We start from the raw sequence: 25171 nt of genomic DNA on the forward strand, positions 1-25171 counted from the left end.
AACATGCATGAAGTATGAGACAATCAGTATTTTAAATAGCCAAGAAAACGCCAAAGAAGATTTGATACTTAGGGTTAAGAACTGACAGTCAGAAATTCTTGACTGGAACCACATGAGGTTTGTTGTGCTAGGTCCAGTGCTAATATGCTACTCTTCAGGCTGTTTAAATAAATAGATGAAGGTAGTAATAGTAAACATAATTATAAAATAGAATTAAAAGGGAGAGTACTTGGATTAAATTCACCAAAACATTGCTTATAAGTAATTATTACAGTAATAATATTTAAATGATTGAATAGTAATTGAATCATGAATAAATGACCATATGATTAGTGCCCTCCAGAAAAAAATTCTGAGAAATAAAAAACCAGTTCATTCAGCCAAAAACGTTTTCCTTGAAATACCTCCACTTTGAATATTTTGAGAGACAATCCATCAGAAATTTTGTTAAACACAGTTCTAGATCAAAAGAATACTGTAAAGAGATAGTGCTGCACAATGCTCATCAAGATTACATTGGTGTTGTACCCAGTTTCCCGAGAGAAACAAAGCCATGGTGAGCTCTTTTGGTTCTGGCCAAAGAAAAGAGAAAAACAAATAAGTTGTATTGGAAAGGTGAAAATAAACAAGATAGGGTCTCAGATGGGAAAAGGAATAACATAAGCTTTCAAATGCTTATGTCGACAACCATAGTGGCTCTGCCTTTTGGGCTTCCTGCTTCCTGGTCAGTCTGGAAACCCTTAGATCTTGGCAGAGGAAAAAACCCTAAATATCCTAAATTGATAAAGATCAAGGGAGACAATGTGATAGTATCTAATGGATTTACAGCTGAATTTTCCAAAGCAAAGGAAACCAAAGAGTTATAGCATCTTCAACCACCTTAATCTGAAAGTACAAGCCTGCAAGAAAAAAGTTCAAGAGTGAAACCTCCTAATAAGTAGAGCACTCCATGTTATTAAGAAGGGGCCCTTTTCTATAAACAACAATTGAAATTAATTTTCTTTTTTAAAGCAAACAAAGAGACATAATTCAGTTGGTGAAATGTAAAGGGAAAATTATCTGGGAGCTAAGGAAATAAAATGGAACATTCAGATTTCCTCGGAAACACTGAGCGTCTTAATACTGAGTGTACTGAGCTCCCAGATTATTAAAAAATGTGGGCTAAAGAATATTTTGCAATTTTGTACGCTCTAGATGAAGCCTGTTATTGTGAAAAAGGTCAATAAATGTGAAAAATAAGATATTGATATTCTAGAGAGAGTTTATGGCAAGAACAATAAAACGTATAGATAGCGTAAGAACAGAATGTCAGTGAGGAAAGCACAGTCATACAGAGAGGCCATGCAAGGCAAAGACTTTTTTTGTGTTTTGTTTAGTTTTGTTTTTTCTCTCTGTATAAGATTTAGCAGATTAAAAGAAGAAGACAACGCTGAGGCCACACTCCTCAGAGGGGTTCAGCTTCTGAACTACATGAGTGACTGAGCCTCTCCTCTGAGCACCATTCAGCATGGCTGGGGCAGCTGGGTGCTGCCCACAGCACAGGGATATGGCTCCTGTGCCCCTGCTTAGACAACCGCAAAGTGATGCGTGATGTAATTATGTATAGAGAGCATTTCGATTAAGCTTTACAGCAATTTCAAGCACATTTTGGAGGCAGGCAGGACTTACCGGCAGGAAGCCTTCTGAGTGGAATAAATGAATTCACATTTTCCATGTATACAGTAGCCATTGAAGCTTTCTGAGCAAGGTATGTGGTTTCCAATGTAAATGTCTTCTCTTTGATCACTGGCATCTTAAAAAGAAATATACATAAACAATTTTACATGGCTGTATTATATTTATAAAAAATCTCATGCAAGAATAGCATACTCTTAAAAACTTGCAGTGATTAAAGGAATACGGAATAATAAAGCAAAGGCTTACAGGTGAAGTTTCAGAGACACCTACAGAGATTTGCCAGGATGTATTACACTGAAAAAAAGATCCTCAGAGACATCTAAATATGCTTGTTGTGTCAGGTTTCTTGAAAGGAAAAGGGTGTTCATGACAGAAACAAGCCAATGCAGGAAAATCAGCAAAACTTTGTCAGTGGCAATGGGGCAAAGAGCTAAAACAGAGATACAGAGAGTTTTCTCCCATGTCTAAATAGAGGAAAAAAACCTGAAGGGTTAGAAAGAAAATGAACCACATTTTATGATTACTGGGTAGAAAATAAGTTGATAAAGCTTTGATCTGACTGGTACCATTGGTCTTATACCTGAAACACAATACCATAGCAGTCTTCCTCAGAGAAACACTTCCATGGAAAAGGAACTTCTCATGAGCTTAAAATACCCCTTTCCTTTGGGAAGTGTACTGGTTTGGGCTGGGATAGAGTTAACTTCCTTCATAGCAGCCTGTACGATGCTGTGGTTCCGATTTCTGGCCCAAACAGTGCTGATAGCACACCAATGTTTTGGCTGTTGCTGAAAGGTGCTTGCACACTGTCAAGGCTTTCTCTGCTTCCCTCCCTGCTTCCCCCACAGCTGGGCAAGAGCCTGGCAGGACACATGGCCAGGACAGCTGACTCCAGCTGGCCAAGGGGATGTTCCCTACCATACAGACACCATGTTCAGCAATAAAAACTGAGTGTTTAGTCTTTCCAAGGTGGCAGTTGCTCAGGCTTCGGTCTGCTGGTAGGACATTGTGAGTGATGGCTTTGGCATCTCGTTTTTTTCCCCCTCTTTTTTTTTTTTTTTTTTTTTTTTTTTCCCCTCCCCCTTTTACTTATTAAACTGCCTTTGTTTTGACCAATGAGTGTTTCTAGTGCTTGCTCTTCTGATTCTCTCCTTCATCCTGGTGGGAGTACAGCTGGGTTAAGTGAGAAGCTGGTGGGTGCTTAGTTGCTGGCCAGGTCAGCCCAGCGCAGGAAGGCAGTTCCTTCTGCACCAACACCTTCTGTCACATTACTAAAACTATCTAAAGCTGCATACGTTTTCAACCATTCTTTCCCCAAAATTGTTCTGTAAAAAAATCCTAAACACAGAAGTTGTTATTTCATAATGAACTTCTCTAAGGAGCAGGGACCTAAAGATGTGAGCGCAACTGTGGAATTATGTTCATTTCCATGGCAATAGACTATAGTATCACAAATATAAGATTATAATGAACTGCAGGTGCAGAGCAAAAAGAAGAAAAATCTCTTATACAATTGCAGATATTTGAAATAACACCAGGAAGAAAGAGAATGTATTCATACAAGATTAAAAAAAAAAGGCATGCTGCTGTTTTAGGTTTTCACTGAACATTTTCTGGAATGTTCTCACATTCGTTCCAGGAAAAGAAAAATCTATTAGAGGTCTTAACTATAAAGAAGCTTGATGGTTCAGGTTATGCTTCAAAGATTTAGAAAACCTGGTAAGAGGGAAGAACATTGCCCAATATTGACAATACATCCACCACTGCCCTGTTGGAATAGCCTATGTCATGGCATGTCTAAGAGGAGAAAAGTGGGGCTGGCTCTTGCCAAAACTGTTGCCTTCTCCAAGGCATTAATTACTGTTGTATCTGATCCCAATCAAAGCTACATACAGTCACATTAGTCTGTTCAGATAGCTGGGCCATGTCTGGTTTTAATGTATGTACTAATACAGGCCCAGTGAAAGATGCATCTCCTGAAAGGCAGCCAGGTAGCTGCGGCCACCCAAGTCAGAGCAAAACTTGTATTAAGAAAAGAAATGTTGATAAATGCAGGAGGTGATTCCGAGCGTAAACCAGACATTTACCCACCTATTGATAGGAATGCATTTTTAATCTTAAAGGCCTGCTAGACTATTTCATAGCTTCAAAGTGAAAGATTTAACTGATGCAGGAACCTTGAGAGAGTGACTGGATCTAAATTCACCAGAAGGAAGAGGCATACACAAAAGCTGATGCCCTGAAGCTCATCTTGGTACATTAAAACCAGCAAGCCACCTTTATCAGGGAAGAGGGACCTTTCTGGTGTAACTTTAAGTAGTCACTTGCACTGCAGGAGAAGGAGACTGTCACAGCTGTGGTTCTAGAGACTGGAAGGTATTACACATTTAGTGAACAGGGTGCAACAAGAGTAACACATGGGAATTTAAAGCAAGAGCAAACAGATGGAAGTGTGGACTGTTCTAGGATTGTGGAAGAAAAAGCCATTCAAAGTAGTTCAGTTCAGGCTCTCACTGAATCTAACTTAACTAAAAAGACCTGATTACTGCATAAAAAAATTTCAAAACATTTTTTTTGCACAAGGCATACTCCTTCCATGCACATCATTTGCTGAACTTGAAACCGCACAAGCTATACATATTAATAGTAATAGTTATATACAATGTTTTTCCCGCTAACTAGATTTCAAGGGAAATTTATATGCAATGAATAGAAGGCTTCAGCTTCTTCTAAATAGGAACCAAAAGTGGTGTTTCATTACATCACATAAGAAGATGTATATTCCATTTGGTGCCTTTTATGCCTTCATAATGTAAGTGAAAATTGACATTAAATCATTCCAACCAGTATATTATATGGAGTGAAAATAAGAGAATTTGTGACAAAAGAGAAATATATTGAGCTTTTTGGCACTGAATGGCTTTTCAAGAAGAACACAAGGAATATTGAGAGCCATGGTGGGATTGCTTTAGTCTGGGAGGCCATGGGAGCGCAAAAAAGGTATAATGACAGAAAAAACTAAAGACCAGAGGTAACAGAGAAAATAACAGTTCTATTACTTGTGAGAGAAGAGGAGGAAAAGTTAACACCTATGCAGATCTACTCTTTGCCAACAACATGAGAAAGACAGAGGCATTTTGTCCTGGGCAGAAGCATTGTGAGAGAGAGCCATGAAATGCAGAAGAATATTTGTTCTGAGAATCCATCTAACATGCATGAGCTACTAACACATAAAACTTAGCAGAAAGTGAAACTTTGCCTTATTTCATTTACACTAAGGTTCATACAGGTAAAGCAAGGTTCATACAGGTACAACATTTTCAACTTAACCAACGTGATTCAGCATATTAGTTTACTGAAAACATTTAAAAATAACCTAACAAATACAGAATCCATATTTTTTTTTTTTCCTGAAATTATCAGAAAAGATGGGGTCAGGTGGGGCTTGTGTCATTTCATAAGGAATGTCACAGCTTGGTATCTTGTAGTAAAGGCATTTTCACAGCACCTGGGGGGAGTCTAATCCTGTGACCCCTGCGCAGGGTGGGGAGCAGCTGGGCATCCTAGAGGAACAGGGCAGGCAAAACTCACAAATCACACACATCTTCTTGCCAGCCTTGCAGCCTCAGTGCTGTAAGAAAGAAGCTGTTCACAGGTCTGCCTTGGTTACACAAATCAAAGCGGTAAGGCAGAGGAGAAGGGACCTGCGTGCTCTATTTTCTCATCTTGTGAAACCATAACCAAACAGCACAAAGTCAGCACAGTACCTTTGACCTCTGGCCGATACTGCATGCCATCGTCTTTCTTTCCAACTGCGTTTGTGTCGTCTGTTTCTAGATGATAAACACATTAATGGAGAGCCATTAGGAAAGGCCTTATTTCCAGATCGCTACATGTATGTCATTGAGAAGCCAGAATAATGTTCAAAGAAGTATTTTAATTGCACCAAAATTGAACACATTCCCACATTGCTCCTCCCATACAACCAGGCTGGTAGCACACCTGGTCAGTAACAGTCAGTAACCCCAGCGTTCAGACCAACACATGGCAAACTTCAAGATGTAGATTTTGAACTAAAAACTTTTCTATGGTATGGGCATTATTTTGGTGACAAGTCTGGTTTGGTTTTGAAGCTGTCCAAGTTACAAATCTAGATGTAACTGACAAGGTGATGGTGTGGAAAGCTGTTATTCCCATGAGAAGGTCCAAAGTGCTAGACCCTAAACTGAAGAGTCATGCACATGATTAACTACAAGGCAGCAGACAGAGAAATTCAGAGGACCATTCCAACACTGGAAAAGGAAATGGATAAATATTTGTGCAATCATTGCCCAACTTGACTCACCTTGGAAGAACATTGTATAGCCTACAGCAGACAGAGGGAATATTTCCAATATTCCTTTTGCTCTCCTACTTCTTACCACCCCCTCATGTAAGACCCGTTGGACTATTGCTTAGATTCCCCTAACAGCTTTTGCTGCCTTTCCAGGTAACAGCAGCCAAAGAAAGATAAGGTAAACATGGCACATATGTATATAGCGTAAACAAACCTCTGCATGAGAAATGGTATCATATAGACAGGGAGTGCACTGAAAACTGGATCAGTGGCTTCTGATCTAAAATCAAAAAGGGAAAGCTCTGCCAAGCCCACTTATGTCAGAATTTACACTACCAGATAAACAAAATTATGCCTACCTGAGCAGTGTCCAAGATGCCTGATGTCAATCTGCTCTTGCCTCAGACATGATGCTTCTCTAACAAAGCATGGATTGTTATAGGAACTTCCATCAGAAGCACATACAGGATTAAAACTGTATCCACTGCAGTCTATATTACATACACACCTGTTAATTGAAACATACAGCAATACAAAATTGACATCCAGCAAACAAAAATTAAGTCATGTTGAGTCCTGAGTAAACATTAGCTCACGCACTAACACCAGGAGAGAAGAGCTTTTTGCATGAGGATGCTGAAGAATTCATTGAGGTCTCAGGCTTTCAAGCTGAATGTACAAAATTATGAATAGGTGCTTCAGCGTGCTTTTTAATAATGTATTGAGGTTTCTTGTAGTTTTACTATGACATCGATCTCATTGATTAACACCTGAAAATTGATAACACATTGCAAGGAAGATTTACTATATTAATATAACAGTTCATGGTGTCTGTTCTCAGGTGTGAACAAAACCAGATGAATATTCTACTTTTTTTGAGGTGGCAGGATCTGAAAGGGAAACAAAAAGAAAGGGACCCCCATTTCTATTAACAGTAAAAGGAGTTTTTCTATTTCAGAGGCTGTACAGAATCAATATGCTTTGTTAACTGTGCCATTTCAGCAAGACATTCATTCGTACCTTTGAAAGTTAACAGTGGGTTTATTATGTTGTATTTTAAACATGATTATGCAATCTGAATTATTTTGTATCGCAGCCAATTGACACTTTGCTTGTTTTAGACACACCATTTCCCATATAATTTGCAACCAGGGATTGTGAAAAGAAAGTGGGAAAAATGAAGACCTGGCATGTAGCTGTTTCCTAACCACACAAATGCAGGACAGCCAAAGATTCAAATAATGCTATGACTTACCTGGTTTTGCCCCAACAAAAAGTCCTGAAATTTTACAGGTGTGAATGGCACAGGATAACTTTCCAGCTTTCCAAGCCCCACCCCTGTTGCTTATTTTAATCAATATTCTACTTTTTAACTGAACCTCTATTATTGAGTGAACATTTCTGTGGGTGTTTCACTTTGTTCTGCAAGCTCCACTCCACCTCTGGACTGGGAAAAATAAGGAGTGTGGCAGCAGCATGAGAGCTACCACCGTGGTAAGCTTTATATGTTCTTTCCAGCTGTTCCAGATATAATTAAATGCTTAAATAGACATATGTGTGCCTCAAGTCAGTAACAAATCTCATGGCAGAACCTAATTCCATGGCTGTAGAAATGCTGAAGATGGCCAGTGTACCTTTCTCTGTCCCTCTTTTTCTGTGAGCATGTTTTGTTGCCTAAAGTCGCTAATTTTGCCAGTAATATTTCATGCCTATGAACTTTGTATTGTTGTTAGACAAAATAACATCTCTAGTACAAACAGATTTTTGAAGTGCACTGACAGTGAAAACCTGCCCCAGTGTTGAGTCTTGACACATTTTAGGGACCTACCTCAAAGTACTTATGAAGCCTCTAAATATCAATATGATGAACATACGATGAATTTTCTTACTAGAAATGCTAATGGTTGTAAACCTTAGACCTAGGAAAGGAAATACTATTTTGTTTACAAGCTCCCACATGATTTCAAGCCTAATAAGCCTAATGAGGGCTTTATTAGGATTTACTATATGCAAATAAAAGGCTCACAGCTCAGCAGTTGTGCACATTTATTGACACAAACGAGCAGAGATTTAGTCCTAATTTGTATGACACTGGCTACGTGCTTACAAACACCTTTGTTCAGCACTCAGGAACCACCACAGCCTGCATGCACCCACCACTGTCACAGCTGAGCACATTTGTATATGTGTATCCAGACCAATTCCATCTATATTTCTACATCTAAACAGTTCTAAACTTGTCTGTAGCCACCATCTAAGGTCTGTAGCATCATAATTACTGTTGGGTTTTGTAATTCCTAGTGATAATTAAGGTGAGTTTTGACAATAACTTTCTCTTCCTCACAGTGACATTGCAGGCTACGTTTTCATGCTTCGCTGTGTTTAGATTTAACATCTAATGTTAAATGCTTGCTTTCTTAGCATTGTTAAATGCTTGTTTTAGGGGTAGTTGTGCATTCCTGACCCTGTTTTTCTGACAAACACTCTATCTCTTCAATGTACAAAAGATTCTGTCACTTAAAATTTACATCTAAAAGTAGGAAAATTTAAAAACAAACAAGCAAAAATCACACACACACCAAAAAAAAACCAAACCAAACTGACATGACCACAAGAGGAGAGCTTGTGACACGTCCATAAGTGGTGGGGCAGGGTGAAGCAGCTGAAGCCCCCACTGACCAGCTGCACCAGGCTTGCAGTTGCCTTGTGTTATTGGAGCAGGACAGAGCTGGTCACTGCTGGGGTGGGAGCCAGCGGAATGTCAGCCTGCTGCCAGTCTGGATACTGGGATTTGCTGGAGGCTTGCAAGCACACCACATCCCTGGTGGTGCCCCACTGGCACAACAGACCCCGAGCAACTGGCAGACATATGCGCTTGCCGCCCACAGATGTGGGGGCTGCAGGCACATCAGGCCTCCAGTGAAGGCCCTCACTGGCTGGACAGCCAGGCCAGGCGATGGGGACACGTCTGCTGCCCGCCTGTTGGCCCTGCTGCTTATGGATAGGCTTCCCAGGCAGGACAGCCATAGGTAGATCCTGTCTCTCCTTCCCCATGGGGAGATGGGGTGGACATTCATGGTGGTTTCTGCCCTGCCATGGCTCTCTATTACCAGCCATTGCTGGCCACAGTGCCCAACAAAACCAACTGAGCTCCTGGGGCATCCCCTGATGTTTGTGTCCCTGATCTGCAGTATCTGCCCCCTCTTCCAGGATCCATACCACCCTCCTTCCATGCATCCTTCTGTCCAAGGGCACTGCCTTTCAGGACACCTCTTCTTTCCAGAGCCCAGGACCTCAGTTTCCCAGTCTAAGCTGTCTATCTGCACAAGCTCATGGCACAACCAGCCTCACAGCTGCTCTGTCTCATGGCTCCTTATTAACTGGACGATTGAGGACAGGACACATCACCCAAAATTTACCACCAGTCCATCTTGGTTGAAGCTCAGGAGTTCAAAAGTTAAATTTCAGACGTTTGCCACCCCCCATGCATCTGATTATCTGCCCAATGTCTTTAGCTACTTCTTTGCCTATGACCATGATGCCAAATGGTACATCTGGCCTTCACCTGGCCATTCAGTTACTGGTGCAGATGCTTCGACAGAGCTGTCTGGCATGTAAAAGCAGCTGGTCTAAGCATACTGTGGAATAACGAACAGTTGAACTGGACTGATGAACCTAAAAAAACTGAAACTATTTTGCTTTGTTATTCAAACATAAAAGCCTGAAGCCTTTCAGAGGGCTGAAAGGGAATGAGTTAAGGTGAGGACATGGCTGGGCTGTGGTGCTCTGAAGGGAGCAAGGCCTCCACGGATGCAGCAGGGTGGCAGAGATGGAGCCAGAAGCTCATATTAGAGACCTGTACCTGTCAGAGAATCTGCGCGGGGGCAGTGAAGTTGTCCTTGCTCGTAGCTGGCTGGCACTACACCCAAAATACAGCCAGGTTCAGCAGGAAGCACGAAATTGTGAGGCAGGAATAGTGGAATATAGAGAGTGCTGCTCCTGATAGAAAATTTGAAACACAAGTTGTTTTTAACTGCTCGGTGTTTGTGAAGGAAGGTAAAACCACAGGAGAGCAAGTTGCTGCTCTGATGCTGCACATCAAACACATGGAAAGTGGCAGCTGAGTCCCTGCAAGAAGACAAGACCACCGCCACAGATTGAAACAGAAAAGCAGCTCAGGAAAGTAATGGAAGATCCCCAAATGAACCTGCTATGAAATACAATAAATATGTTGCACCCTGAAGTCAGAGAGTTACAGAGGGCAGACAGCAGCTTGATACTGAGGAGATAACAGAAAATCCAACCTCCTGAGGGGAAGCAATGCCCCTTACCATCCAGTTTGAGTGCTAAAGCCAGACAGAAGTCAAAGCCCAAGACTACCAAGCACAGCCCTGGAGGCTGAACCACCCTAGGGACCATACAAGCAGCACAAGAAGTATGGGAGAAGATGCAGCAGACAGTTAGAAGTGGGTCCTCAAAGCGCAGAAATCTTATCAGGGGCTTTTGCAGCAAGGAGAACCCATGTGAGGCAACACAGCCTGTGGGCTTTGTTTTTCTTCACAGCTAAAGACTGAAGCTGGACACAGAACTGAAGTTGCATATCGTAATCTGTTCCCTGACAAGTCACTCATGCTGGGAAGAGAGCATGAAGAGAGCAAAGGACAACACAGAGAGCTGCTCAGGAAGGGAGGGCAGGAAAAATTTGAGATGGTGGAGGGTGAGCGGGGATATGTGGGAGGAGGGCAAGAGGGGCACCCGGGAGGAGAGTAGATCCTAACTGTAAAATTCTTAATATCCCGCCTTTTAAGCACTTATTCTCACTTCCGCCTTAGCTCCCACCAGTGCTGTGTCCACGTACAGTGGTCCATGAGAGCGGTGCCATGTGCAGCTCCCCAAGCTTGGCCAAGCAGCTACAGACACTTTCCAGAACGACTTGGGCTGAGGGACAGATGAAGGGCAGCCCTGCCATGAGGCTGGACTCCTCCAGCCACCAGCCCGCCACGGGCACTAGCCTGAACACTTAGTTTCAGGGGCAAAGGGATGCAAAGGCTTTGATTACATTTCTAAATTCACATATCCAGTATAAAAATATTAGGCTAAACAATTAGAGATACAATATAACAATATGATGCAACAGAAGACAATTTTATAAAACAGGAAGCATTGGAAAGTTTGTATCAGCAAGAGTTAGGTTAGGATTTTAAACCATATTAAAAAGTTATTTGAACAGAATTTTCCACCTTACTACTACTCCCTTTAAAGATGTATTAAAACACTATCTGTTTTGTTGAGAAAACAACACAGCTTTGATTCTAGCCTTAAATATTTTTAACATTGATATTTAAGTAACATTTTTGCTCTATTCCTTGTAGAAAAGAACAGAAACAAGATGCATTTTCATCCCTCATTACCAGTGGAAATAAAAATCAGGTGTGCTGTAAGCGTGTGCTTTCTGCTGTGAGCAGGTAGGTGCACACTGAAATTACAGTGTAGCAAAATGTCTGGTTTGCAATAAAAAAGGTTAAAAAAAAAACAGAATAGAACCAAGTACGCAACATTATTTCTAACAATAGGAAACGCCTCAGATGTAGAAATTTAATTTCTTATGTGCTGAATTAACTATTTAGAACCTCTGGCTATTTTGACTTCTCAGTATATTTTCACAGATGTGAAAGGCTGGTCTGAGTTCGAATGGCTGACACAATCCAAGGAGATGATAGCATGTGATGATGTCAGTCATAAATAACTGCAGAACAAAACCTTGTATTTAGCTTTTAGTGTGGCAAACATGAGGTTCAAACCCAGGGGCAGCCACAGCTGAGGTGAGCAGCCAGCCTGACTGCTGGGCTCACGTGTGAGAACTCCTGGGGTGGCAGCGCAGAAGCTTGAGCCTCGTCTCTCTGGCAAATGCCGCTCTGACAGATACATTTATTCCTTGGGAGCGACCCTACAAGGCAATCAGAAGAGATCTTGGGAAGGAAAATGTGGAATCATGTAGAATTTCACAAAGAGAAAAATAATTATTTTGAAAGCTTGCAAAACAAAAATGCCAGAGTACTTTTAAACATCATAGTATCTTTCTCCTAGCTATCAATTATTTACTCCTGCTATTTGGAGTAACTTCGGAAACAATTGCCTGAAGTCCAGCAGTGGTACAAGCATAAATTGTTGCGTGAAGCTGATCTTGAGCTGCTAAAAGTGAGGATAAGCATAGCAAAGTCTGCATAAAAATCAAACAAAACCCCCAAACAAACCGAACCAAACCAAACCAAACCAAACCAAACCAAACCAAACCAAACCAAACCAAACCAAACCAAACCAAACCAAGCCAAGCCAAGTCAAGCCAAGCCAAGCCAAGCCAACAAAATAAAACAAAAAATAACACAAATCCCTACAATAAAAGGTTTCTCTGTTCGCCTAGTTGCTTTTTCAAAGCGCCAGTCTTTCCTTGGTCTTGCCGAAGCCATGCCACGTTGGGTAGATCAATCATCACATCCTAACACAAATCAAAACTACAGCAAAATCTGAGCCCTGCTACTGATACTGGGTGATTTGCCACCGTCGCTTGGAACTGAGTGAGGACTCCACAGCTTGAGCTCCATCACAGCTCTGCTGTGGTCTTTTTTTTGGTGTGTGTTCAACAAACATGATCCTTCTTGGTGTCCCATGAAAATAAAGAAAAACTACCAACTGGTGCCTTCAGCCTGATGTGTGGCTGCTCAGCACAACCTTCAGAAGAAAAGAGTCACTTAGGGAAAAGTTACTTAATAGAATCATGTACTAAGGATGGCTTGAACATGCTTGATGCTTCATACCAGAAAGAAGCAAACGAGAGCTTCAAGTTTTTGCTGTAACAGCTTGTTGTATAAGCCGCATGGGGATAAAAGGAATCAGAGCACTACAAGAGTTTTTTTCACAATAACCTTCCTATTGGTTTTAACCAGAAGGATTGAAACAGGTGGTTAATTCTCTAAGTTGATGTCTTGCTAGACAGGGTCAGTGCCCTCAACAGGTCTTTTCTCTTGCTTAGCCCTGGGAAGTCAACAGGATGTATCCAAGTGTTTTCCAGATGTACAGAAAAAAACCTTAATTTTGTCACCTGTCATCAGAGAGTTGACAATCTAAGAAAAAAGGCACCAACTTGCTGTGACAATGTGCTTTTAGAAGTTGCACATATGTCATTAAGACCATTAGTTAAACAGAAAAGCATTTGAATTTCAGGAAAATACAAAGTGTTATAATTAAACCAAATAAAAATTTTAGGTGGTGTTAATAAGAAATGCAAACGTACAACTCATTTATTAGGGGCCACTAGGTGCAACAAAGAAAACGTGTTTAGTAAAATGATTTGACACATTTGAAACAAGCTCAGGCTGTAAGAGCACTTGCCGCTATCAGTAAATTAATTAGATCCCCAGAGATCAGAACACATTTCAAGGCTACTTTTTGTTGTCAGGCTTCAAGGTGTACGTGGTCTGCTGGAAACTCTGCATGCTTAAAAGCCACAGTAGATTCACAGAAAAGAAAGAAAAAAAAGGAAAGGAATTACAGATCTGTTGGTTGGGTTTGGCTACTGAGAGAGGCTGGTGTTTCTATCAGGCTGCCGCATTTGTGCCCATCTGGGATTTGCTCACAAATGTATTTTTCTGGCCCGGCCTCACAGCGAGTGCTGCTCGCTGCCCCTTCCCAGCAGCTGACAGCAACAGTAAGCTTCCGTGGGTACTCACCTATCTATTGGCACGTCTGCTTACAAATGGGAAAAGGAAACACTAGAATAAAACAAAGTGTGCGAAATGCACACAGATGGATAAGGGTGTGCTCAGTGGAATAAATTTAGGTGAATTGAAATAGCAAGGGTGTTGCAATTGCAGTTAGGAAGATAACCATGTCAAATGAAGGATTAGCTTTCATTTGATGTTTCTTCCCTTGTGTGCAATTCTTCCCAGATGAAACCTGAACTTAGAAAATCTGGATTTCAAACTGATTTCTCTACCTATTCAACTCAAGCTGAATCTTCATTAGTTTTTTTCTGGCGTTTTTTTAAAAAACCCTTTATAGCACTGGGGATGTAAGGGCAAGAAAAGTAGATTTCAATTCTACAGGCTTCTCTGTGCCCTGTTTGAACAACCTCTCCGTCTTTACTTCTGCCCAGCAATGTAGAACACCCTTTAAATACCATAAGCTTCAGCTACTTTCCAGCCACCCTTTCACTCCCTTTTTTAATTTCGTGGCACGTTTTTCTCTGACTACTGTAGAAATTTAGTTCTTACCTGTAGTGAGCATCTAGCAACATATGTGGTGAGCTGATGCTCTCACTAGAGCGACCTAACCTTCCCTCCACCCTCAAATAACAGAAACCTTCAAAGACTCGGCACACACTGCTGCAAAGATTGTTGAAAATATACATTAAAACAACACGCCTGGATTATTATCCATCTAGGATCTATTCAGTTTCTTGATAGTTGGTATAATGAAAAGACCATTATACTACTCCTTTCATATCAGGATTTCCTATAGCCCAATTTTGCATAATTCAGTGATCCCATGACACAATTATAAATCTTTTGTTTAGGTTAATTTCTTCTATTGTTTATGTCTGTGTTTTGTTTCACACACAGAGACTATAAGATTTTTTTTTTTCTGCTGGACCAGAAAGCTGTGAATTGCATTTACACAGCATTAAGATGCCCTTCTTTATGAATACCTGTGTACACTATCATACCCCCAAAAAAAAGGCTATGGTAACTGAGTGAAAAAGTGGTCAAAAGAGGTAAGTATAAATGAGCATGCTGTAATTCAAACAGACCAAATCTCATCCTGGAAGAAATTAGATAGACAAGGCAGAGACTGGGACTTAAAAATGTCCATTCTGATATTTGTCAGTGTTAATACTTACAATTAATTTCTGGTTTGGCTATTGTGAAAACAGTCGTGTTAATTATAGGCCAGTTGCCTCTATGTTGCTGAGATACATTTTCTTTCCAAAGTAGAACTTGTAAAAAGTTAATCTCGAAAGGTCTGTTTGGGGATCAGTTGTCAATCTTTCTTGAATATCTACATTATGAGTTAAAGCAGGTCTTTGACAGCCTAGTACACTTATTAAAAAAAGACTGAATGTGCTCAGAATCTCATTTCCATATTTTATCTATTAAAAAAATATAGGTAAAACTGAGAACATAACACATTTGAACTTTTACAGTGAGGCTATTTATAAGTTAATGGCTTCCTTATCAAAGATAAAAAAAATCTAGATTTTAAATCAAAATTAATGAAATTTATTCCAACCATTTAGGGACCGAAGGAAAGGTAAGATGTTACTGAGCACAGACTCATAGAATAGTTTGGGTTGGAAGGGATCATCCAAGATCATCTAGTCCAACACCCCTGCTGCAAAGAGCAGGGACATTTTTATCTAGATCAGGTTGCTCAGAGCCCCATCCAGCCTGGCCTTGAATATCTCCATGGATGGGGCATCTACCACCTCTCTGGGCAACCTGTGCCAGCATTTTACCACCCTCATTTTAAAAAAATTCTTCCTCATGTCTAGTCTGAATCTCCCCTCATTTAGTTTAAAACCATCACCCCTTGTCCTATTGCAACAGCCCTACTAAACAGTCTGTCCCCATCTTTCCTACAGGCCCCTTTTAAGTATGAAAAGGCCGCAATAAGGTCTACCTGGAGCCTTCTCTAGGCTGAGCAACCCCAACTCTCTCAGCCTGTCCTCACAGGAGAGGTGTTCCAGCCCTCTGATCATTTTTGTGGCCTCCCCTGCCCCCCTCTCCAACAGGTCCATGTCTGTCCTGTACTGAGGGCTCCAGAGCTGGACACAGGACTCCAGGTGGGATCTCACCAGAGTGGAGTAGAGGGGCAGAATCACCTCCCTCAACCTGCTGGCCATGCAAGTGGGGGCTTTGACAAGGTGGAGGAACCTCCTGAATCTGGCGAGGGAGCAGCTCTGCAGAAAAGGACCTGAGGATCCAGGGGAGCAGCAGGGCTGGGGGGCTGCTGCACAGGAGTGTCACCAGCAGAGCAAGAGAAATGACTGTAGTCCTCTACTCAGCACTCATGAGGTCCCATCTGGAGCACTTTGACCCGTTTTGGGACACCCCAGTAACAGAAAATACCTTGAGAAACCGAAGAGGGTTCAGTAGCAAGCCACTGTGACAGTTAGAGGGCTGGAGCATGTGTTGTGTAAGGAATGGCTGGGGGCACTGAGCTTGTTCAACCTGGAGAAGAGGTGACTGATTGCTGTCACCAACAGCCTAAGAGGGGTTATGAAGAAGGCTAAGGGAGGCTCCTCTCAGAGGTGCACAGTAGAGTGCCGAAAGACAACAGCTGCAAGTCACGGTGAGATAAATTCTGATTGAACACAAGGAAATTATTCCTCAAAGTGAGAGCAGCTCAGCCCTTGAACAGCTGCCCAGATGTTAAATCTCCCTTAATGCAGATAGTCAGAGTTCTGGAGAAGCCCTTGAGCCACCTGAATGGACTATCCCTGGCTGCAGTGGAGGGAGGAATCTTGTACCAGATTGATTTCCCTAGAGATCCCTTCCAATCTAAATTATTCTACAGTTCACAATTACATTCTGGATGTTGAAGCTACAACATACTTTTAAATTCCTTTCAAACCAACATTCCTTCAGACATTCACTAGGTGTTGGCATGTTGTTCTATCGGGTATCTATCATTGTTTTGGCATTCAAGAGGAAAGAGACACACCACATCATAAAAGAGTGCAAGAGCAGAGGATATAACTCCCCATAAGCAACGCTACTTTTATGTTGGAAAGATATTTCACATTTGAAGTAAAAATGCAAGATGAAATCCCTATTCTTCAATTGATTCAGTATATTTTAAATATTAATATAAAATACTATAAACATATCTTATTTATATTTAATATATAAGTATTAAAATGTTCTCACTTTGAGCGTGAATTTTGGTATGTGTAAGAAAATACTTGTGGAAAAAAATGACCAGAAGCTTTAAAAAACACATGGAAATTGGGACCATTTGAAAATGGAAGTCTTATGAAAAAACATATATACTTAAGAGGCCACCTAACCACAATATCAAAAAAACCCAAATCCACAACTAAGTTTATAATAATTTCAGTTTCAATCATATAAAGTAAATTGAAGCATTTTGTTGTTTGGAAGCTTTATAAAAATTACACAGAACGTTATTTATCTGAGTTAAAAAAAATACACTTGGAGTCCTTAATAGCCACAATAGTATTACAAATATTTATATACACTGCTTTCACTGAAGAGTCTATTTAAGTGCTACACTGATGAAAATGATTTTTCAACACATCTATTTTCATTTGTTTTGCATTCATGCTGTATTATTTTAAGTTTTTCAATATTATCAGTATACTAACTTCTGACTGTGTACTGTTTATCACATTAACAACCAGTAGAACTGAAAAGTCTGGTGTGTGCCAAGAAAAGCTGCATTGGATACCCCAGAGTATATCAACAGCAAATGTGTTTGGGTTGGTGCCCTGCAGGATTTACCCCATCAGCTCTTGGTGGCCCTGAGCTCTGTGCTGCCACCTCCATCTCCACTTCTCCACCCAACTGCATTTCCAATCCAGAATTCCAGCAGAAAACACACAACCATCCTTGTACTGCCTAAGTCTTCAGGCTTCTGGCCTGTTTCCCACATGAAAGTTTAAATTTACCAACCTCTCGTGTGCTTTTTCACTCCCCTGCCACACGTTTTGCACCACTATGCTTTTTCAACAGAGCAGAGGAAGGTTCTAACCAGAGAGAATTTTTGGTGGACAGAGTAGAAAGGGAGATACTGAATGATCGGTCTCAGGCAGCAGCTTTTCCCAAGACATATACAACCTATGTTTCAGTTTTGTCGCTAAAGCAGAAAAAGAAATCACGGTGACTCCACATGAAAACTATTGTCTGCATCCTCTTACTGCAGACCTACAGAAAACCACTGTATGGACAATATGACATAGTACACATTTATGCAACTTAAGACTAGTGCATCCACAAGTGATTTTCTATGCTCTTGAAAAGCCTGCTCATAAACTAACAACTCTTTAAAAATACTTATAAGTTGTATGAGAAAATAAAAAAAAAGAGAAATATATTTCTGTGGTGTTTTCTCAACCTAGTTTCTTTTTGCATTTATATAAAGAAATGATGTACTGATTTGCCTACAGTTGAATACTGATTTTCTAAGAATGGCATACTATTTAAGATAACCATCTCCTCAGACTTTGTCTCAATCTGTCCACTTAAATTCAACACTGAAAATTTTTGCCGAGGCGGTGGAAATTATAAAGTTGTTTATATTTTTGCATTCAATTTACTATGCATTGTAGCCACTTCTGGTTTAGATAGATAATGTTTCTGAGAAATCAAACAAAATGGAGATACAAATCTAAAACTCTGTGCAAAGCCTGAGTTCTTCAAACTATGTGTGATCTTGTGTAATAAAAGCACATGCAGCAACTTCGGTCAGAGACAGCCACAATGCTTTAATGTCAAACATGAAAACTAAAAATTGTAAAAATACAATTTAAGACCAGCAAAAAATTAACATCACTAACTTAAAACATGGAGCGTATCACAGCTGTGTACAATTGAACTTGTTTAAAAGTGCTTTAAAGAAGCATTGAGATTTAGTAACTGCACAGAATTGCTGAATAATTTAGGCTTGAAGGGATGTGTAGAGGTCACCTAGTACAAGCCCCTGCTCAAAGCTGGCCCAGGGCCATCTCTGTTCAAGTTCAGACCATCTCCACAGATCGAAACTCCACTGCCTCACCAGATATCTCATTCCAGTGTCTGACCACCCTCATGGTGGAAACATTTTCCATTATGTCAAATCGGAATTTCCCATGCTCCGACACGTGCCCGTTGCCCCTAACGCTACCACTGTGCGCCTCGAAGAAGGACAGACTTGCTTAGACATGAGCAAATCCAACTCTAATAACCACAAAATGCCAAGAGGTCTTGTTCCTGACCCCTTTGTTGCAAGAATCATCCTACAGTTTTCACTGAAACAATCAGGGGCCATAATTTTTTCCACAGGACTCCCACATCCCTCCAGACCCAAAAGACGAATCACAGTCTGTGTGGAATAAAATTGTCTTTAGCAGGATATTTCCTTTATTGGGGGAAAATCTGCTTATTTTGCACTCCAGTCTGTTGTAGCTGGCCTGTTGGCAGTTCCTGAGATTTCTCACTAATGCCAGCTCATTTACCTCAAACCACTCAACACTTTGTGGCATGGATGACTCCCCTTCCACCAATTCACTAATCATTTGACCCGTAATTTAGTTTCTCTATTCATAAAACAGGAGTACAGCTACCGTTTTGCTTCTCAAGAGCACTCGGAGCAGAAGGAGCTGATGTTTGTAAGGTCTCAGGTTGCACGGCTTGGAAAAGAGGATGAAAAAATGCATAATTATATATTTATACTCAGACAGCGTCTCTTCTCTACTGAACACTAGGAGACATTTCAGCTAACTCATTTGGTTGCTATCATCAAGCAAAATCCTCTCAAAATGCCTTCTGCAATCACACGGATCACTTAATAAAGTGTTTTAACATCACAAAGTGCAAGCAAGGGCTATCCCGGACTATGAAGTCTACTTGAATGGAACTAAACGTACTTTTTGTTTGAGATTCAATAGACACCACCCCACTATCCAAAAAAGTTACCGTGGCCATTCCCATCCCTTAAAAAGGAAAAGCAAGACAGCATATTTTTATGAAATGAAGGTGTTTGTGTGATTTGCTAGAACTAGGGGTGATAGTGGTTGTAACAGGGTGCAAAATTGAATTAAATAACAATACGAAAGTAGCAGAGTTTATGTAAGTCTGATAAAAGGTATCTGTACTGTCAATAATTTTACATATCATTATATAATTTTATGAGGCTAAAAAGTATGTTGAAACCCAACAGGAAAGTGAGTAAAAATAAGATGAAAAAAGTGTTCTTAAGGGGTGTTCTACTACTGTTCTATTTCCCAGACAGAAGATTTCAATTCCATCTTGTTTCTACCAGGTAAATAAGTGTTTTGATTTTAGAAAAAGAGAAACCAACTCCTAACATCCACTTAAGCAAGTCTGTGACTTTCTACATACTTGTCAAAGTCACCCTTGTGAGGGTAATCTGTGTTAACAGAGCCCAATTTAATCTAAGTCTAAACAGGCAGTGAATATCACTAAAGCATCCTATAAAGGCCAAAGGTACTCAGCGAAAAAAAAATGAATTAAATTATTTAGGTTGGAAAACTGACAAAATTGAAAAAATGATCTGATAGACTGTCATCAACCCTCATAGGAATGTTTTCTAACTTTTTAGTATTTTTACTGTGTAATTTTTTTTTTTTTTGTTTCCACATATATTTTTTAATTAGGACTAATTGAAGAAATCTTAGAGGCAAAAGAGAGCTCTCCTGCTGTTCTAAAGAAGAGGAAGCATGGCTTCATTTTATGTGAGTAGGACATAGGGAATAAATCTTCCACTGTCCTCAACTTTATCCTAACTTTCTTATAGATGTTACATAGCTGCAGGAATGCCAAGTCTACAAGCACAGAACAATTAGGCAAGCTTTTACTGGTCGGATGCTTCATGATTTATTTTCCAAAGTCAAGAATACATCTCAGTGCATATAACAAACAAATCTATACCCATTTTGCCAGTCATAAATTAAACAGACCAAGGCAATATTGCAGAAAATTATTGGTATTATAAAAAACAGCTACAGCTCATTTGTCTCTCCAGAAAAATGCAAGCCTACTTTGGTAATATGACATTTTATTAAATGTGAAGTATCACACTAGTATTAATGAGTACTATTGCCATTTTGGTTTTCCTTGTATGCTATTATTTAATCTTCAATACACATCTAGAATATTAGCGCTAAGCTGCTTTACTGCCTGAGATGTCTTCATGCTGATATCCCATAATAAAATCTTCTGCAATTAAGACATATTTCAACATAAAATGTATTCCAGCTGGAAGACACGAGAAGGAAGAGCAGTGCTGCCCCCAATTAACGATGTTCAAGCACTATTATTCTGAGATGCCTATACTACTTTATGAACAAGCAGAACATAGAGGAAAAAAATCTCAGAGGTGAATTATCAGTATTCATTTGCATTCCTGTTTGGTTTGGGGTTTTTTTGGTTGCCAAGATAAAACAAATCAAGGTCCTTTGTTTGAAAAATATTTGATAAAGATTCTCCAATATACCTCTTTGTTGTTTTCTCCTTTTACCTTGCAAGTGCAGATCACTTGCTCTTTACAGACACTTATCAAAGACATTATTATTGGACAGCATTAAAACTTCAATTAGTAGGATAAACACAGCCAAGCAGATGATCACGTACTTTTTTTTTTTCTTTTTCTCCCTCTCTTTTTTTTTTTTTTTTTAACATTTTTGCCATTTTTGTTCACTGATATTGTTAAGGAAAGCTTATTACTTACCCAACATTTTCTGCATCTTCATCACACTCAGCTCTATATTTGCAAACTCCACATTTTGAGTGTTTTCTCTGAACTTCTGTCCCAGATCCCTCATACTCTGAGAAAAATAAAGTATTGTTAACAGAAAGCATGATTTTCTTAATAAGCTCTAATTTTGCTTACCTAAATCCATTTGCCTTCAGGTATATTGTCAACACAAAGCTATAAACCTTAATAATGTTCCTTTTTTTCAAAATCAAGCAATTGGAGGTTGGTATTACTGTACTAGTGACAAGAAAGCATCCCTGAAAACACTAATGCTTCATTGATTGACTCTTCCTTTATTCTTATTTCAGTGATTTGTATTTATTCTCACCCCACCAGCCGTGTAACTGGCATCGACATGTATCCCAGTCACATTTAATCTTAATTGGCACTCATAGTGTGTAAACCCTGTGCCTTTTAATATCCTTGAATACTAGGTAGTGGGGATTTGAATGCTATTTTCTTTGACAGTCTTTAATTACAGGTATCCTTATGCAAGGCAACTGCTTTCATTTTTCCCCTTTCTCTTTCCAACAATAGGAATTGACTGTACTCATATCTCATATATGCCATGGTATATTTTCCAGACTACTCTGATTAGTTGTACAAGACTAACAGAAAAAAAATAATCTTAACAAGAAACTGGTAGAAATGCTATTTCCCTAAAAATGTAAAATTAATATCTCAATATTCTGATCCTAAAAACTTCTGCACCAATCTTACTGTTCACATGGACACCAAAACTCTTCACCAAGTAAAAGAGAAATATAACTGTATTCTTATAATTTCACTACCAGTAGTAACTCCTATTTTTTATTTTAATAAAGTCATAAAGGAAAGAGAGACATTCAAAAGGCAGGGAAACAACACAGAAATTTGAGAGGGAGTCGAAAACCATTTAACATATCGCAGTATCATGGCAGCATAAGGCTGACTACATAAGGCTGTCAGATGGACGTAGATCAGTGCTTCTCTTTCTCACAGCAGCGTTATGTCCTGTAGCAACAGCTAATCAAACGCCATCATTAAAAGACTTGCATTTACACTCTTTACTTGTAAACCAGAAAAAGTAATCCAGAAGAGTCCTTCCTAATTTTCCTAGATCTTGGTTGAAGGGCATCTCTCCCTCCTACCTGTGGGGCTGGGCTTACATGGAGAATAGTGCAGGTGAGCCTCTCAAATTACCTTCTGTCTGAAGTATGCATTGCATTTTTCAAAGATTAATATATATCAAACTTTATTACAAAATTCACACTGTAGAAATTCTATCCTCATTCTTATTAAGTTGCAGTAGAAGTAATTTGCTTTTATCTTTACAAATGTACATCTTATCTGATTTTTACTTCTTTCTAGATACCACATTCCTATGCCTGTGTTTGGCATCCCAAAGTGTCCTTTAGTGTCAGGTTTCACTTTTCCATGACATTAAGTGACCCCCTGCAGTTTGAATAAATTAAACAAATGGCACTGCTCATGGCTTTCATTCATGGTATTTCCACTTCTGTTGCTGTTCTTATGACCCTTGATGCTCCTTCCCCAGCACATTAACACCCTCTGGAGTTATGGGTACAAGAGCTGGACACACTGCTCCAGAAGAGTTGTCATCAAAACCAAATGCCATCTATGATATTCTTCAGTTAAAACATCCAACAAGCATTTTAAATTTTGACCGTTTCTCTGCACTGACCATTATTATTCACATTCACTTCATTATTCACCTCATTCCCCAATGAGTCCTTGTCAGGGTCATCAGCCTGTGTAAGGAGAGAGGCTGACATCCAGGAAAAAATCACACAGATCCTGGACTCACTACATATCGCTCTGTCCTCAGTCATTAATATCCCACCTGCTTTTGCTTCCTGTTAGCTGAGTGACCCATTCTCTGTCATCCAGGCCCGACCAGTACTGACTGATTTGCTCTCAGGCCACCAGTGGAATGGGTCACAAGGCCAAGAACAGTCCCTAGAAAAACACTCATTTTGTAAGGAATCCTTTACATGTAATGATCCGTTGACTGGCAATATTTTTGCACAGTAGATGTGCACTGTGTGGATGTTGTGCCCTCTGGTTACTGAAACTTGTATGAGAGATCACCTTTGAGAAAGGTTATGGTTTTGAGGTGGTACACTTACATAAAATGTTCTGTTGTACAAACGTCTTTCATGGAAAACTAAATTAAAAGAAAAAAAAGGTAAATTTCTCAGTAAAGGTTTTCCATGAACGCATGATGACTGGCGTTATTCCTCTCCCTTAATTCTGTACTCAGTTGATTCTTTGACCTTCTATTCCACTGCTTTTCTTCGGATTGATACCAGAATGAGAGGCTGTTGCCTGCTCAATCATCACATTTATCTTTTCTCAAAAGATTTGTACACTGTTTCTTATTGTTCTACTGAAAAAGAGAGAAAAAAAATTCGTTGTTGGGCAGAGAATTCTTTACCACCCATTTTTAAAGCTATCAGGTACAAAACAGCCAGACCTGCTGGTTACAAAACACCTGTCTTCAACATTTGGTGCTTAATATCCTTCTGCATTATTGCTAGCATGGAAACTATTTCCTCATATCCTATATATACTCTCTGACTTGACTACAAATTCAACCTGAATGCTCTACAGAGCACTTTCACTGCACTATAAGCATTTCAATTTTGTAATGGAGTTGAAGAAGCAACACGTACACACACACACAGGGGTACATGTACCCCTTGCCACCCACTTTAGATCTGCTCCCCGTGAATGCCCTGGCACCTTTTTAATTTTCATAAACACTAGTCCACAACTACTTTTTCATTGTTTCTACATGGTGTGGCCCCACCTTGAATTTATGTTCAGTTTTGGGCCTCTCATCATAAGAAAGACACTGAGGTGCTGGAGCTAGTGCAGAGGAGGGCGATGAAGCTGGTGAGGGGTCTGGAGCACAAGCCTGATGAGGAGCGGCTGAGGGAACTGGGGCTGTTCAGCCTGGAGAAAAGGAGGCTGAGGGGAGACCTGATCGCTGTCTGCAACTACCTGAAAGGAGGTTGTAGCATGGAGGGTGGGTGTTGGTCTCTTCTCCCAAGTAGCAAGGGGTAGGACAAGAGGAAACAGCTTCAAGTTTAGATTGGGTATTAGGAAAACATTCCTCATTTGAAAGGGTTGTTGGGCATTTAAACACGCTGCTCAGGGAAGCGGTTGAGTCACCATCCTTGGAGGTGTTTAAAAGTCATTTAGATGAGGTTCTTAGGGACATGGTTTAGTGCTACAGTTAGATGATGGTTGGACTCTATCATCCTGAGGGTCTCTTCCAACCAAAATGATTCTATGATTCTATATGCTATTCAGTGTAAACTTCTCTCTCTCTCTCCTTCCTTTTCCCCTCAGCCGCCCAGTTTGCTTTTTTAAAATTTGGTTTGCTTTAGAAAAAGTGTGGCCTTTTTTTCTTGAACAGAATTTGCTGGACCTCATGCATATAGATCTGTACTTTATTTTGTCTGCATATAGTAAATATGTGCAAGTCGAGAACACCTGCACCTCGGGTACTAATAATTTACACCTGTCAGGATGAGGTGTAATACAGATGAATATGCATTGATGCTACATTTCCAACTTAGGCGATAGTCATCTACAATTTTTAGAAGCCTCTCTCATTACTATCTGCATGATGGTTTAGTACTAACAGCACGAGACACT

At 40.0% G+C, this 25171-nt stretch overlaps 1 protein-coding gene across 1 annotated transcript in view; it reads right to left on the reverse strand.

Moving 5' to 3' along the window:
* Positions 1–25171, reverse strand: part of TMEFF1 (transmembrane protein with EGF like and two follistatin like domains 1) — a 128035-nt gene that overhangs the window by 5770 nt on the left and 97094 nt on the right. The window contains exons 5-8 of the mRNA XM_082044985.1: positions 21479–21575; positions 6373–6521; positions 5445–5510; positions 1669–1792 (exon numbers count right to left, since the gene is read on the reverse strand). Coding sequence (XP_081901111.1) covers positions 1669–1792; positions 5445–5510; positions 6373–6521; positions 21479–21575 — 436 coding nt within the window. The remainder of the gene's footprint in view (positions 1–1668; positions 1793–5444; positions 5511–6372; positions 6522–21478; positions 21576–25171) is intronic.

This window comes from Streptopelia decaocto, assembly GCF_964273445.1.
Source record: "Streptopelia decaocto genome assembly, chromosome: 2".
Lineage (NCBI taxonomy): Eukaryota > Metazoa > Chordata > Aves > Columbiformes > Columbidae > Streptopelia > Streptopelia decaocto.